The sequence below is a fragment of the Anolis carolinensis genome, chromosome 4, assembly GCF_035594765.1.
Source record: "Anolis carolinensis isolate JA03-04 chromosome 4, rAnoCar3.1.pri, whole genome shotgun sequence".
In the NCBI taxonomy this organism is placed as follows: domain Eukaryota; kingdom Metazoa; phylum Chordata; class Lepidosauria; order Squamata; family Dactyloidae; genus Anolis; species Anolis carolinensis.
In genome coordinates this window covers 104,461,536-104,476,109 of record NC_085844.1, presented here as the reverse complement: position 1 = coordinate 104,476,109, position 14,574 = coordinate 104,461,536, and the positions used below count along the sequence as shown (strand labels likewise).

At 37.0% G+C, this 14,574-nt stretch overlaps 1 protein-coding gene across 7 annotated transcripts in view; it reads left to right on the top strand.

Annotated features, from left to right (window-relative positions):
* cdh18 (cadherin 18) overlaps window positions 1-14,574 on the top strand; it is an 854,880-nt gene that overhangs the window by 823,500 nt on the left and 16,806 nt on the right. For all 7 annotated transcript variants that reach the window (XM_062977606.1, XM_008114216.3, XM_008114218.2 and 4 more), the window contains one exon: window positions 3,002-3,119. In XM_062977606.1, the coding sequence (XP_062833676.1) occupies window positions 3,002-3,119 (118 nt within the window). The remainder of the gene's footprint in view (window positions 1-3,001; window positions 3,120-14,574) is intronic.

Here is a 14,574-nt window from a genome sequence, read left to right as displayed (position 1 = left end):
CGGAAAATACAAGGGGAGCTGCTGTTTCAGTTTGTGTTTGCTGTGCCTGTGATCTATTCTTTAGTTTGGAGAAGAAATTGACGATTTTTTTATCAATGTTTGAATGAAGAGTTATATTCATAGTAAAGACAGATTCATACCCTTATGTGCATACATTTTAAATTGTAGTATAGCAATCTGCAAATGTGAAAGTTTTATTGTCCTTAAATCCTATGTTTTATTTCCTAATGCTAGAATAATGTCTTGCAACAATTTGTCTTCATATTTGTACAGGACAAAATGATCTGAGTAACTGTTGTGCCTTTGCTTAATCTGCTACTTGCTACTGAGTTATAACTAGAGAAATAACAAAAGTCCAAGTGTGACTGTCCTTCTTGATTTAATTCCTTTGCCTTTAAAATGCAAAGCTGCATTTTCCCACCCCAAGTTCCTTTGAAATGGAATATTAGGTGCTGAGGTTGTGTCTTATTTGCTCCATTGCATGCTGCAGTATACTACAGTTTGCTTCCCTGGGAAGATACAAAAATTGGAAAAATACTTTCCAGTTCTTTTTTCTTTGCTCAAAAATTCTGAGATGTTTTGTCAGAGATAAAACACACATACACGTGGCCCTTTGAATGCCTTATAGGGAGAATTTCAGTAGCATATTTTCAGTTTTTTATTCATATATGTATGTCAGAGACTGAGCATATTACAAACGTCCAAAAGCTGTTTTCTCATAATGTCCATTGACTAAGGGATTGGGTTTAAAAGAAGAGGCAGTGCTTAAGAAACCCAATTTAAGTGGTTAGGGCTTAGTGCCTAAGTGGCTTAGGACAAGAGAAACAAAGGCAGCTGACAATTTATTTGAATAAAGAAATTGTATATTCATTTTATTATGATGCAATTCCATTCTTTCATTTCTTCCTCTCAAAGCTCTCAGAATCAAAGTGCTGTGATTACAATGCAACTATCAATAATCAGAGTAATCACCAAAGTCAATTTTTAAATTTCCCTATAATTATTTTGCATTCTATTTTACATTTTTAATTGATTTCCTTTGTGGCTCATTAAATATGTGGGGATCTCTAATGTTCGGAGGGAGATGTGTGCTGCATCACAAGCCTCTGAAGAATCTAGAGGCATGTTTACTCAGTTGGCAGCTCAGTTAGCTTTTGTAAATTCAAATGAGGTTTTGCCTCTGGCTTTTAGCAAAGAACCACAACCTTAACATGACAGCTTCCTCTTCAAAACTTTTCTTACCTTTCCTCTCCTTTTGCCTTATCATCCCTTCCTTCCTTCAGATAGGTAACTCTGTTTCTCCCTTACAGGCTTTCTGCTTTTGCTTTATTCTGCATAAAATTCAGATGTGGCTGATTTGTACAGAAACCAGCATATTCCGCACAATAAACCATTTTCTCCTCACAAAAATTGTATTTATCTATGGAAATGCTGCTTTCTTTCCAAAATATCCATGTTCAAGTGTTGTGCAGAAAGAAATCCTGAGCTATTAATAGTTTTAAAAAAATGTGATGATTTTCAAACTTGAAAGAATATTGTGAAAATAATTCATTGCTTCTCTCAAAAAGAATATTTGTCAAGAATTACCTTCCTGCTGTTGTGCCTGCCATAGCCCCACAGATTTCCATTTGGGAATGATATTTCTCTGTGATGGTGTTGTGTAATTATCTCCACTCTGTGGTACATTGGACCACAATGCTGACTCTTTGTTGAGCATAGATTTCCCCCCCTAATTTTGGCTATCCTCTAGCTATGAACTGTTTTGATCTTCCTAAAATGTATAATGGCATGCTGTACCTGCTTATGTAATTATGTTTGTTTTAGATTGTTCTATTGATTTTTGGTGCTGCTACAAACTCTTTGGAGATTGCAAATGAGAAGTAGTAGAGAAAATTTTAAACAAGAGCCAAAAGTTGTATCTGTGGATCTTGACATTAAAACAATATATACAAGAGGATACTTTCCAATACAGTTATTTTGTACTGTGAAACAAATTGCTTGCAAAGAAAACAGAACAGAAGGGCTATAAATTAAGACCAACAAAATGGAGGGTCTTAAGAGGATTAGAAAGGAAAATTGGTCCATCCCTTCTATTGCATGTCAGTATGTTGACAAGACATTAAAATAATATGTGTTTAACCTGTCCCTCTTAACAGGTAATTATTACATAACTTAACATATGCTTAGCTACATAACAAAGGTGTTCAGAAGCCCTCTTAATGAATCGTGATTGGGATACCAGCAGCACTATCACAACATGCATTGACACTCTTTAGCTGCTATCCTAACGTACAATGGGACCAATACACTGCAAAACTCATATTCATTCTTCCATTGCATATTAGTCATTTTGTTAAACCCCTACTGTGTTTCCCCGAAAATAAGACAGTGTCTTATATTATTTTTTACTCCCAAAGAGGCGCTAGGTCTTATTTTCAGGGGATGTCTTATTTTTCCATGAAGAAGAATTCACATTTATTGTTGAACAAAACAATGAACATTTATTCTATACTGTACAGTAGTTGTCATCACAAACTAACATAATCAAACCAGACAAACTGTGACTTCTGTCAATAATTTCTTGTTACTACCATTTTTCCATATACAACTGGTATGTACATTTACCAATCCTGCATGCTCTGGTGGGTGGCAGGCATGCTTCCAAACAAAAACTTTGCTAGGTCTTATTTTCGGGGGAGGCCTTATATTTAGCAATTCAGCAAAACCTCTACTAGGTCTTATTTTTGGGGATGTCTTATTTTAGGGGAAACAGGGTAGATAGTAACATAGCAGTAGCCCTTTACTGGATACAAATACAGAATTGCCCAGTTGTAATTTTTTCAGAAGTCATTGCAGTTACAAAGACCCAAGTCTCCGACAGGATTCAGGCTGATGGGCCAGCCAAGTTAAATATTTTTTAAAGCTGGGCTAACAAGTCCCTGTCAAAATTTAGATCCAGTCCAAAATTCATCAAAGTTCATTATTGCATTTTTCCTTCCAGGTTATTCAGACGATCAGTGCTACAGACAAAGATGACTTCGCAAATGGACAAAGATTTTATTTTTCCCTGGATGACAGTTTTCCTTCAAATCCCAACTTTACATTAAAGGACAATGAAGGTAAATCAAATGTGTTTTTCCATGAGCAGGACACACTGGGATGTCTCATTCAAGAAGATGTCTGCTTTCTTCTTTTCATAATCTTTTTTTTTTATCAGTGGGAGAAATAATCTGTCAGGCCAGAATTGGTTTATAACAATGACACAATACTCATAGCTTTTCTATTGTGAATGATATCTAGGGACTTTTAAACTTTGTAATATTTTCTCATTAGTTTTTTTTTTTTTTACTCATGCTGGATACTGGCTGATTTTTTAAAAAACGATGTTCTGAAACTACAGAATGTTACTTTGGCTTTTTGCTTCAAGAGCACTGACATCTTCATATAAAAGATATTGCAACCTTTCTTTATCTTTCTGAAAAGACTCGTGTTCAAATAAAGAACAGAATCATGAAGAAAAATTGTGGTTGCCCTTCTAATACCTCACCTGCTTTAATAAAACCTTATACTGTGATACATATCATGAACATGCTTTTTGCATTATTCAATAGTTTAAATATGATTTATAAATTCTGATATGAATATTATATTTTTGAGATTAGGCATTAGTTGCATTCTCCCCAAGGGAAAATATTAAATTATACTGAATTGAGTTTGTACATTGCAAAAATAGACACAACGGATGGAATTGATTCCCCATCCATTTCTAGATACCCCTTTCCTACCAACCATGTCACATATCTTCACCAGAGACCAAAATTAACTGGTTAAAGTCAATTAATATATCAATTACAATGGAAATTATCAAGGCATTCAAATTCAATGCATTTTAACTAATGTGATAAACTTAAGTTGGAATGCCATCATTCTGTTCAATCCAGAAGTAAGCTATCACTTAACATATTGATTTATTAAATGCTAAAGGTGTAAAAGATTACAAATTTCATATTTCTTAACTGGTTATTTATCCAAAGCATAAACCACTTGGAATTTTGCAAAATATTAGTTATTCTGGATTGGAAAATTGGAATGTTTAATCACCGCTTATTGTGTTAAGTACTAGCATTTGTAATATCTGATCATCTTTCACCCCTTTCTGGAAGTAATAAATAATACATGTTCATGCAATCAGGAATTTCTTTATATCTATAAAGCAGGAAAGACTTTAGAACATTCAATTCATTAGTATGAGCATGCAAATATATGGAAGTTTAGAATATTTCTTGAAAAAGAAGACAAATCTGAGCACAAAATCTGAAAGCCACTTCAATTGTGAAAGTGTTGCAACAACTGTGAGCTTTACAGCTAGAGACAGGATTGGAGAGTTTGTCTTTGTGTATTTGTTGCGGTACTGTTGGTGATTTTGATTTGTTTACTCAGGGGAATTCTCCCATGCTGAAGCCTTGGGCTCTTATTTCAGGGTCACAGTCAGAGTCAATTACCTTTTTAAAAATAAACAAACAAACAGTGAAGGTACTTAGGAGAGAGTGGAAAGATGGTATGAGAAACAGGAAGTTGGAAAAGCTCCTCTTTTAGAAGGATATTGTTAGTGCTGAAGAAAGCATTTCAAAACCACAAAGAAGTAAGAAACTGGAAAGGATCCTGGAAGATAGCCCAGAATCAGTAAAAGAGATGGACAGCACCTACCAAAAATGCAACAGAAAGTGCTGTGTGATGAAAGATTTTTTTCCTCCCGAGAATAAATGACATCTAAGGCAGAAGGAGAAATCACTAGTCAAACTGCTCAGTTCACTGGTCCTACTTTTTAAAATAAGTCATTCTTTTCTTTTCCAATTAATTAGAATATTTTTGTACTACTTTGAGTTAGTTAACACAAATTAGTTTGAAAACAACAATAAATTAATATCATAATATCATAACAAACTATACAATATTGTTTATTTCAGAAGACCAAATAGTTTTAAGGCATCATTAAGTTGGAAGCATTTCTAGAAGTCCAAGAATAGAAAGTATGGAGTTCATTTTTGTCTTGTTTTTCCTGTTGCCAAAATCACAAGGATTATTTATGTCTTCTGTTGTATATTTTCATTGACCATGGAAACCAGCTTCAAACTTTAGGGGAAATATCTTAAAGTTCTCCATAAAGTCGAAAAATAAAGTAAGTATAGAAATACAAGAGAGAGACCTTGAATATAGTATAATGGATATGAACTGAAAAGACCTAGGTTGAACCTTTTGCTGAGCTATGAAGATCTTAGAGTGATCATTTGAAAGATAGTAAATTAGTTCTAGTTTTTTGACCACATAATAAAGGAGAAACAGAAGCTGACATTTCTACCTCATCTCTCCATCACTCTAAATTTTATGAGTGAGTGGGAATCTGCTGTTGGGATTGGGAAATGTCATGCAGAAGTCAGGAAGATTGGAAATTTGCAAAATCAGAATGAAACATCTTCTAACACAGGAGGTGTGTTGCTCCACTTTCCACCAAAACTTCGTTTCATTTCAATGCCTGAATCAAAGCCCACCTCACTCACAGGCTCCTCTCAGTTTTGGACTACAGTTGGAGGAACTCTGAGCTCTTGGAAAGAACAGTTTGTGGAAGAGTCTTATTTTACATACCTCCTTTTGGAGGCAGATACCTGGATCTAAATTACTGTCTATCTCTCAATCTATCCTACTTCATTTCATTGCTTGATTAAAAAAAAACTATAGAAAAAAGGTAGGGCAACCCAACCAGAATAAAGGAAAATGGGTAACTTTTAGTTAAGAAAATACTATAGAAACAAACTTAAAGACACAAAGATGTGATGTTCAACTTTAATCACAACAGTTTATATAGCCCAAACCAGTTGATATATTTTAATACAAACAGAGTTGAACAACAAATTAAACTTTGCCTAAAGGAAAAGCACAAAGCAGGTTCTTCCCTATCCTCTTGAGTTGGCATTTAATGGTTATGTATTAAAAGAACTCTTCAGTTGTGAATAATGCATGAGTGAATACTCCCCAAAGCATTCTAGCATTCACTACCACTCTATTTTTGTTGCCTTCATCTCTCCTAAAGCTTGCCCTCAACTTATTATCCAGCACAATAACTCAATATAAGTAGGCTTAGATGAATAGAATTTTTCTAGTAACATGAATGAGTGATACAGTATGCCTGGATATAATGTGGACTTTTGGGTTCAAAGCAGGAGTTGTTGTTGTTGTTGTTGTTGTTGTTGTTGTTGTTGTTGTTGTTGTTGTTACCATTGACACAAACAAGTTTTCCAGTATATAAAATTTCTATAGTGAGTATACTGAACTGGAACTGAATTACATAATTCCTGTGAAGAAAGGTTCCTGTAGAAATATGTTTCTACATGTTCCATCTGATAGCCAGTGTACAAAGCCAATGATAATGGACTTTTTAGAAAGCCCCAGTTGCATGAAAAATTCATCCATATTTGAACAGAGACCCTAAAAATTCCTTATCTTCAACCAATACTTCTGTCATCTGTAACTTTCTTCCTGGCTAGAGAAAGAGAAAATATATTTCCCCAACAGCAGCAAGTTACTAAAGATGTTTTTCCCCGCAAGGGTGTAAGTATACATACATTTAGGCAATGATCAGTGATCAAACCATTCTTAAAGAGTGTTAAGGGAAGTATAGCAACAATATCAGAGTATTCTGTTGAAAACAATTTCTCAGCTTTTCTCGTAAAATGTTTTATTACTAAAAGAAAGATGGATAGTTTACTGTATATATGTTTTACAGCCAGGCTGATCATATCTAACTAAATACTGGAGGTGGAAGCAATTGCTATTAACGATGGACGGTTGTGAATGTTCAAGGATGAGTTTTATTCAATAGGAAACCAAATAACACCATCCACATAGCAGATAGGAGCTATCAGAAAACTTGAGAAAACTTCAAGGATTTGCAGTACATTTTTTTTTAAGAAAAAGAAAACAAGGTGGCAAAAATCAAAGAGATGACAAAACGTCCCAATTACAACCAAGGAGCCTACAGCCACCAAATTTTCTTTGGCCAAATGGGAGAGAGGTAGAGAATTCTGAAATTGGACATAGTTAGTTGACATAAGCCCTGAAGAGGAGCACATTGCACCTCAGTGTTTTGTTGTCTATCCCAGTTGTATTTTAATTTTAACAGAGCTTATAAGTTCCCAGCATTCTACGCCCTGTCACATTATAAGGTGATATTTATGGAGGCCTTGTTGCCTTACCCACCTCTGATTAGTCAGTTGTGGATAGCATTGACTTTCAACACATATGCATGACAGTCTCTCTTGCATGTTCATTTCATTAGTCTGTTTCTAAGAAATAGACTAATTAGAAATGCCTATCTCTGTCATAGACAACCATTCAGTTCGAGCACAGGGGTGAATCTGAAACTTAACCATAAACCAGTAAAAAATTATCTCTGTTGCCTAAGTAAAACATACGATAAGGCCATTATGGATCTTAACTACTCAGTCAACCTATTCTCCCCTACAAGACAAAACAGATAGAAGTTGGTTTTATTCTTAATGGCTACAGCTTCCTTTATGATGATTTGTTTTGTTGTTGTTGTTCTTCTTCTTGTTGTTGTTCTTGTTCTTGTTATGTGCCTTTGTATCAACTCTCACTTATAACAACCTTTTCACAGGTTTATGTTGACAGAAACTTATTCAAAGAACATTTGCCATTGCCTTCCTCCCAAACTGACAGAGTGGGAATTGCCCAAAATTACCAAATGCACATTGGGTTTCCATGATTGACCAGGAGCCTAGTCTCCCAGCGTCTTATTTCCAACATTCAAACCATCACATCAGCTAGGTTTCTTGCCAGTGGTATCTCTATTTTCCTTTTGTTTTCTTCCTTACAAAGTGGATGGTTGAGCACCTCTCCCCCTTTCATTTGAAAACCTTCTTAAAGTTCATTTTCTATTAGTCAATGTGCAGATAGATATGCTTCAACATCCCTACCTTGAAGGTTGTTGCAAGAGATATTCCTGTCTTCCTGTGCAAACAACATCAACTGTCATGTGAAATATCATTGTAAGCCACAGGAGAGTGCACCGCGGTTTGTTGATCTGAAGCTTAAGAGAAGAGAGGTTTCCTTCCAAATCCAAACCAAAGAATATCTTTGAGTGACAGACATCAGCAACATTGCCCCCACTTCCAATTGTGATAAAAAAACAACTGTAGGAAAGTGTTTCTCTTCCTGTCAGCTAAAGGAAAGACAAATGCCTGGATGCCTGTGAACATAGCTCTTTCTTTTTTCAAAGCTGCCAGTGAGAATCCAGGTTTGAAGGTCTTTGAAAATCATGGCAATTTTGTTTCATTAAACCAAGTTTCATGGTGAGGATGATACTGTATTTAAATGGATTGTATGCATTTATTGTATCCTGCAAATGTCTTTTCCTGATATTCAGACAGCTTTTCCAATGCCTCTTTAAAAAAGCTCCAGTCTTTCAGGGTCCTTCCACTCATATTATCGTTACAGTTGCCAATTTCATTTTTCAGATTTTGTTTCATCTTATCTCAGCCTAGCCTTTTTGGTTGTTTTTGAACATCCTTACCATTCTTATCCTTTTCATTCCTCTCCCACCCCAGCCTTTATTTTCATCTTCAGAATGTGAGTTTCCTTCCCAGCTTTTATCTGTTCCTTTGTTTCATACCTGCACTCACATTTCAATTCTCAACTGTTTCCTCTTTTACAGATAATCTCCTCTTCTTAAATTCTTTCATCATTGCAGGACTGCTGCTCATGCCTTCAGTCTGAATTTAAACCCCTTTCTGCACAAACTCACTTTTTTGCTCTTCCAAAGCATGACTCCCTGTCTCCTATTTTTAAGTTTGCATTTTTTTCCCCAAGACTGCTGTACCTAATACATTGGATCAGTAATTTTTTTGTTATTTATATCATGTAGGATGAAAAGGAGGTTATACATTCTTGATCAGATTTGAAGAGAAAGTGTGGCATATCAACTCAGAAAAATTCATTGAGGGAAAAAAATATTACCATAGTATTTTATCAGGTCTATTTATATTTTAAGGACTGTATTTTAATTTCATTATATAATAAGCTCCCACGATGCAAACCACAAATGCCTGTGTGAAACATTCTTCTGTTGGTTTTAAAATAAACAGAACAATTGGAACCAAACTATTTCCTGTAAGGATTTAATAATGCAAGAACAGCCCTGTTGGATCAGATTAAAAACCAGGGAGTCCAACATTTCAATAAAGATTACTGGATATCTCTGTTATTCAGAGAGAGCTGTATCTGAGCTTAGATAGCAAAATATAACAATTGAATAGCCATATCCTCCATGAATTTATCCCCCCTCATTTAAAGCCTTCTAACTAGTGCTGGAAACAATATTCAAATAGTAAAAAAATGTTTTCTCCAGTGTTGAGAAACTTTGAGAAGATGAATCCTGGACTGACAGCAATGTATGCAGTTCAGAACTGATTCTGCGCAAAATTCATACATTGCATTTTCTGCACAACACCACCATTTCTGAGTGGAAATAATATTCCACCCAAAACTTCTAATGCACTGTAATTGAGAGTTTATTCTGTGTAAAGTTCTCTCATGGAAACAATATTTTTTGTACAGAAACAGCATTTACTCTGCATGAATATTTATTGATTAAAATATTATTTCCCATGCAGAAAATAGTTTTCTGTCCAAAAATATACTGTGATTGGGGTTTATTTAGTTTAAACATACACATTTGTCAGGGAACCTGTGACCCCGACTGAGCAAGGTCTCACCTCTGCTCACCCGTCAGACCACTCTGCAAATGGCGAAAGTGGCACCAACAAAGCACGACAACTTTGTTGTTTTATCTGCTGATCCAGTGGCACTGATGCTTTATTTACAACAATATTTACAGTGCTAAATTCAAAAGCTGTCAGGACACGTCTTGCATCTGCAAGATCAAACATGGAACTTTTTTTCCCCATCTTTCTCAGAGTCTGTTTTCTGTACACTGAAGCACCTCCTCTGCATTCCACAGCCTATCATGTATCTTCCTGTCACATAGCACAAACGGAAGTCTTTGCCATTTGCCCTTCCAGCAATTAATCAGGGCTCGCTGCAATTAACCTCTTGACTTCTGAAATGCTTGCCGGAACAAAATACATACATTTCCACAGCAACAATAGATTAATCCCAAATAAACAGCTCAAGGGGAGGTCACAGGGGCTTACATGTCTTTACACCAATGCTCAGAGCATGGGAAATAAGCAAGATGAACTCCAACTCTTAGCACAGCACCACACATACGATGTCATAGGCATCACTGAAACCTGGTGGGATGACTCCCATCACTGGAATGTAGCCATTGAGGGCTATAACCTCTTTCACAGGAATAGAACAAAGGGGAGAGGAGGGGGAGTAGCTTTATATGTCAAAAACAGTTACATTGCAGAAGAAATGCAAGACTGTAATCTGGGAAACCAGCTTGAAAGCATCTGGATAAGAATCAAGGGAACCGGGACTCAAAAAGATCTTGTCGTGGGTGTCTACTACAGACCTCCAAGTCAGGATGAAGGACTCGATGAAGCCTTCTGTCAACAGCTGACCAAACAGGCACAAAGAAGAGATATAGTAGTCATGGGCGATTTCAATTATCCCGATATCTGCTGGAAAACAAACTCAGCCAAGAGTACAAAGTCCAACAAATTCCTCACTTGCCTTGCAGACAATTTTATGGTCCAGAAAGTAGAAGAGGCAACAAGGGGATCAGCAACTCTTGATCTAATCTTAACAAATGTGGAAGACCTGATCAATACAGTTGAAGTCGTCAGATCCTTAGGGGCAAGTGACCATGTGCTCTTGCAGTTTGCAGTACAAAGGAATGCTGAAACTAAGACAAGTCAAACACGCATTCTGGACTTTAAGAGAGCTGACTTCCAAAAAATGAAGGAATTACTGAGCGGCATTCAATGGACGCCAGTATTAAAAAACAAGGGAGTTAAGGATGGATGGGAGTTTTTCAAAAGTGAAATACTCAAGGCGCAAATGCAAACAGTGCCAACAAAGAAGAAAAATAAGACAAGTGCAAAGAAGCCAGAATGGATGTCCAAAGGACTTCTAACTGAGCTAAAGCTCAAAAGTGATATGCACAAGAAGTGGAAAAGGGGAGAAATCACCAAAGAAGAATTCAAACGTATAGCCAACACCTGCAGGGAAAAGGTTCGCAAGGCTAAAGCGCAAAATGAGCTCAGGCTTGCCAGGGACATAAAAAACAACAAAAAAGGCTTTTTTGCTTACGTTGGTAGAAAAAGAAGAAAAAGGAGGCGACAGGGCCACTGCAAGGAGAAGATGGGATGATGGTGACAGGGGACAGGGAAAAGGCAGAACTGCTTAATGCCTTCTTTGCCTCGGTCTTCTCACAAAAAGAAAGCCATCTTCAACCTCAGCAACATGGAATGGACCAAGGATTGGGGGAAATCCAACCCCAAATAGGGAAACAAGTTGTCCAGGAAAACCTGGCCGCTCTAAACGAATTCAAGTCCCCAGGGCCAGATCAGCTACATCCAAGAGTATTGAAGGAACTAGCGGAAGTTATTTCAGAACCACTGGCAATTATCTTCGAGAGTTCTTGGAGAACAGGAGAAGTCCCGGAAGATTGGAGGAGGGCGAATGTGGTCCCTATCTTCAAGAAGGGAAAAAAGAACGACCCAAACAATTACCGTCCGGTCAGCCTCACATCGATACCAGGAAAGATTCTGGAAAAGATCATTAAGGAAGTGGTCTGCGAGTTGGGTCGATACAGGGAATGCCGTGGATGTAGCCTACCTGGATTTCAGTAAGGCCTTCGACAAAGTCCCCCACGACCTTCTGGCAAACAAACTAGTAAAATGTGGGCTAGACAAAACTACGGTTAGGTGGATCTGTAATTGGCTAAGCGAACGAACCCAAAGGGTGCTCACCAATGCGTCATCTTCATCATGGAAAGAAGTGACAAGTGGAGTGCCGCAGGGCTCCGTCCTGGGCCCGATTCTGTTCAACATCTTTATTAATGACTTAGACGAAGGGTTAGAAGGCACAATCATCAAGTTTGCAGACGACACCAAACTGGGAGGGGATAGTTAACACTCCAGAAGACAGGAGCAGAATTCAAAACGATCTTGACAGACTAGAGAAATGGGCCGAAACTAACAAAATGAAGTTCAACAGGGACAAATGCAAGATACTTCACTTTGGCAGAAAAAAATTGAATGCAAAGATACAGAATGGGGGACGCCTGGCTAGACAGCAGTACATGTGAAAAAGATCTTGGAGTCCTTGTGGACAAAAGTTAAACATGAGCCAACAATGTGATGCGGCAGCTAAAAAAGCCAACAGGATTCTGGCCTGCATAAATAGGGATATAGCGTCTAGATCCAGGGAAGTCATGCTACCCCTCTATTCTGCCTTGGTCAGACCACACCTGGAATACTGTGTCCAATTTTGGGCACCGCAGTTGAAGGGAGATGTTGACAAGCTGGAAAGCGTCCAGAGGAGGGCGACTAAAATGATTAAGGGTCTGGAGAACAAGCCCTATGAGGAGCGGCTTAAACAGCTGGGCATGTTGAGCCTGCAGAAGAGAAGGCTGAGAGGAGACATGATAGCCATGTACAAATATGTGAAGGGAAGTCATAGGGAGGAGGGAGCAAGCTTGTTTTCTGCGGCCCTGCAGACTAGGACACGGAACAATGGCTTCAAACTACAGGAAAGGAGATTCCACCTGAACATCAGGAAAAACTTCCTCACTGTGAGAGCTGTTCGACAGTGGAACTCTCTCCCCCGGGCCGTGGTAGAGGCTCCTTCTTTGGAGGCTTTTAAATAGAGGCTGGATGGCCATCTGTTGGGGGTGCTTTGAATGCGATTTCCTGCTTCTTAGCAGAGGGTTGGACTGGATGGCCCATGAGGTCTCTTCCAACTCTACTATTCTATTCTATTCTAAACATTTCACTCCAAATCACAAAAACACTAACAACATTTACACTACTCAAGTTCTGCAGAGGAATTAAGATTTCTGTGTTGAAATATTGTTTTCAGCTCAAAAATGCTGATTTCTTCAGGAAACAAAACACATGCACAGTCTGTGTTGAATAGATCTTGTATTGTGAATAGCCTTCGAAAACAGCATGATTTTTGAATACTTTCTCACAATGGGAAGAAAATGGATGGAATAACTAATCACTAGTTTTTAGAAGAAATTTTATCCCTACATCTAAACAGACGGCTGTTGATGCATCATCTGATAATGAATCCTACAGTTTATTTTTTATTATGAAGAACTTATTTTTTGTCTTGAGTTTTCAACCATAAAGTATCATGGAATGAGTTCTGATTCTATTCAATCAAGAGATTTTTGTTCCTTTGAATAATCAATTCTTTGATTCATCTAAAGTCTCTTTTGTATGCCACCCCGAGTCCTTTCGGGGAGATGGGGCAGGGTATACATAAAGTTTATTATTTATTATTATTTTGAGAGAGGTATGCAAGGAGAAGTTTTTTAAAAAAATCCTAATATTTTGGAGGGATATTTCATACTATATCTGTCACATAAAATGTCACTGGACGGATAACTTAACCAATATGTAAATGTTTTGTTTATATCCTTTGTTTGTTTTGTTTATTTTTTTTTTTACTGTAATTCTTCCACTATAACAGTAGTCTTCAGTAAGTGGTAAAGGTAGGCAATTCATTACTTTAGCAGCCATATTTAATTTTCCCTAATAACAAATAAGTGCTTCTGTTGCGATTTCCTTCCTCAAGAAATAATTTTACTTTACTCCCATAATACTATCCAAATAAAACAGTGCAATGGCTAAGAAGTAATCCTTTTAAATACAGTTCTAGGTAAGATACTTAACAGTCTGAAGAATCAGGACTTGAATGAAACTGTGTTCTTATACAAAAAAAAATGAAAATTAGGATCAGTCTTGCCTGCCTACTCACAACAGGTTTTTTTAATGCAAATATGGAATAAGCTTTTCAAATCTTCTATGCACTGCAGTAATGTATACAGCTCAAAGGTAAGACCAGTGATTTCAGATGGAACACAAGTGAAGCTAATGGGAAATGGACATGTCAAATACTGTTTTTACCACCACAACACTTTCAATGTTGAAATAAAATACTCAGCTCTTTTTCACCCTTTTATTTATATGCTCTTGACACAAAACATCTTGTATATCTCTCATATGATCAAGATATGAAAACTGTATTGAAGATATGACATAGGTGCTCCCTCTGTATCTCTTTTATATTTGAAGCAATTCATAATACTACAAGTTAAGATTGATGTTTGATATCCAGCAGTGATTTGGCAATAAGAAAAGTCTAACAAAAGATCCCAGGGAGAAGGGTTTTTTTATATCATTTCCTGTAAGAAATAAAATCTGTGAAGTCCCTTAACCAAGGCTTCCCTCTTACAGTTCAAGTGATTGGAGGAAACAGCCAGTGTTGATATAGGCACTGTTTACATGCAGCCACAACTAATAAGAATAATGCAGGTCTGTCTGATATACCAGTCCAATGAGATGTCAAGTTACAGTTAGA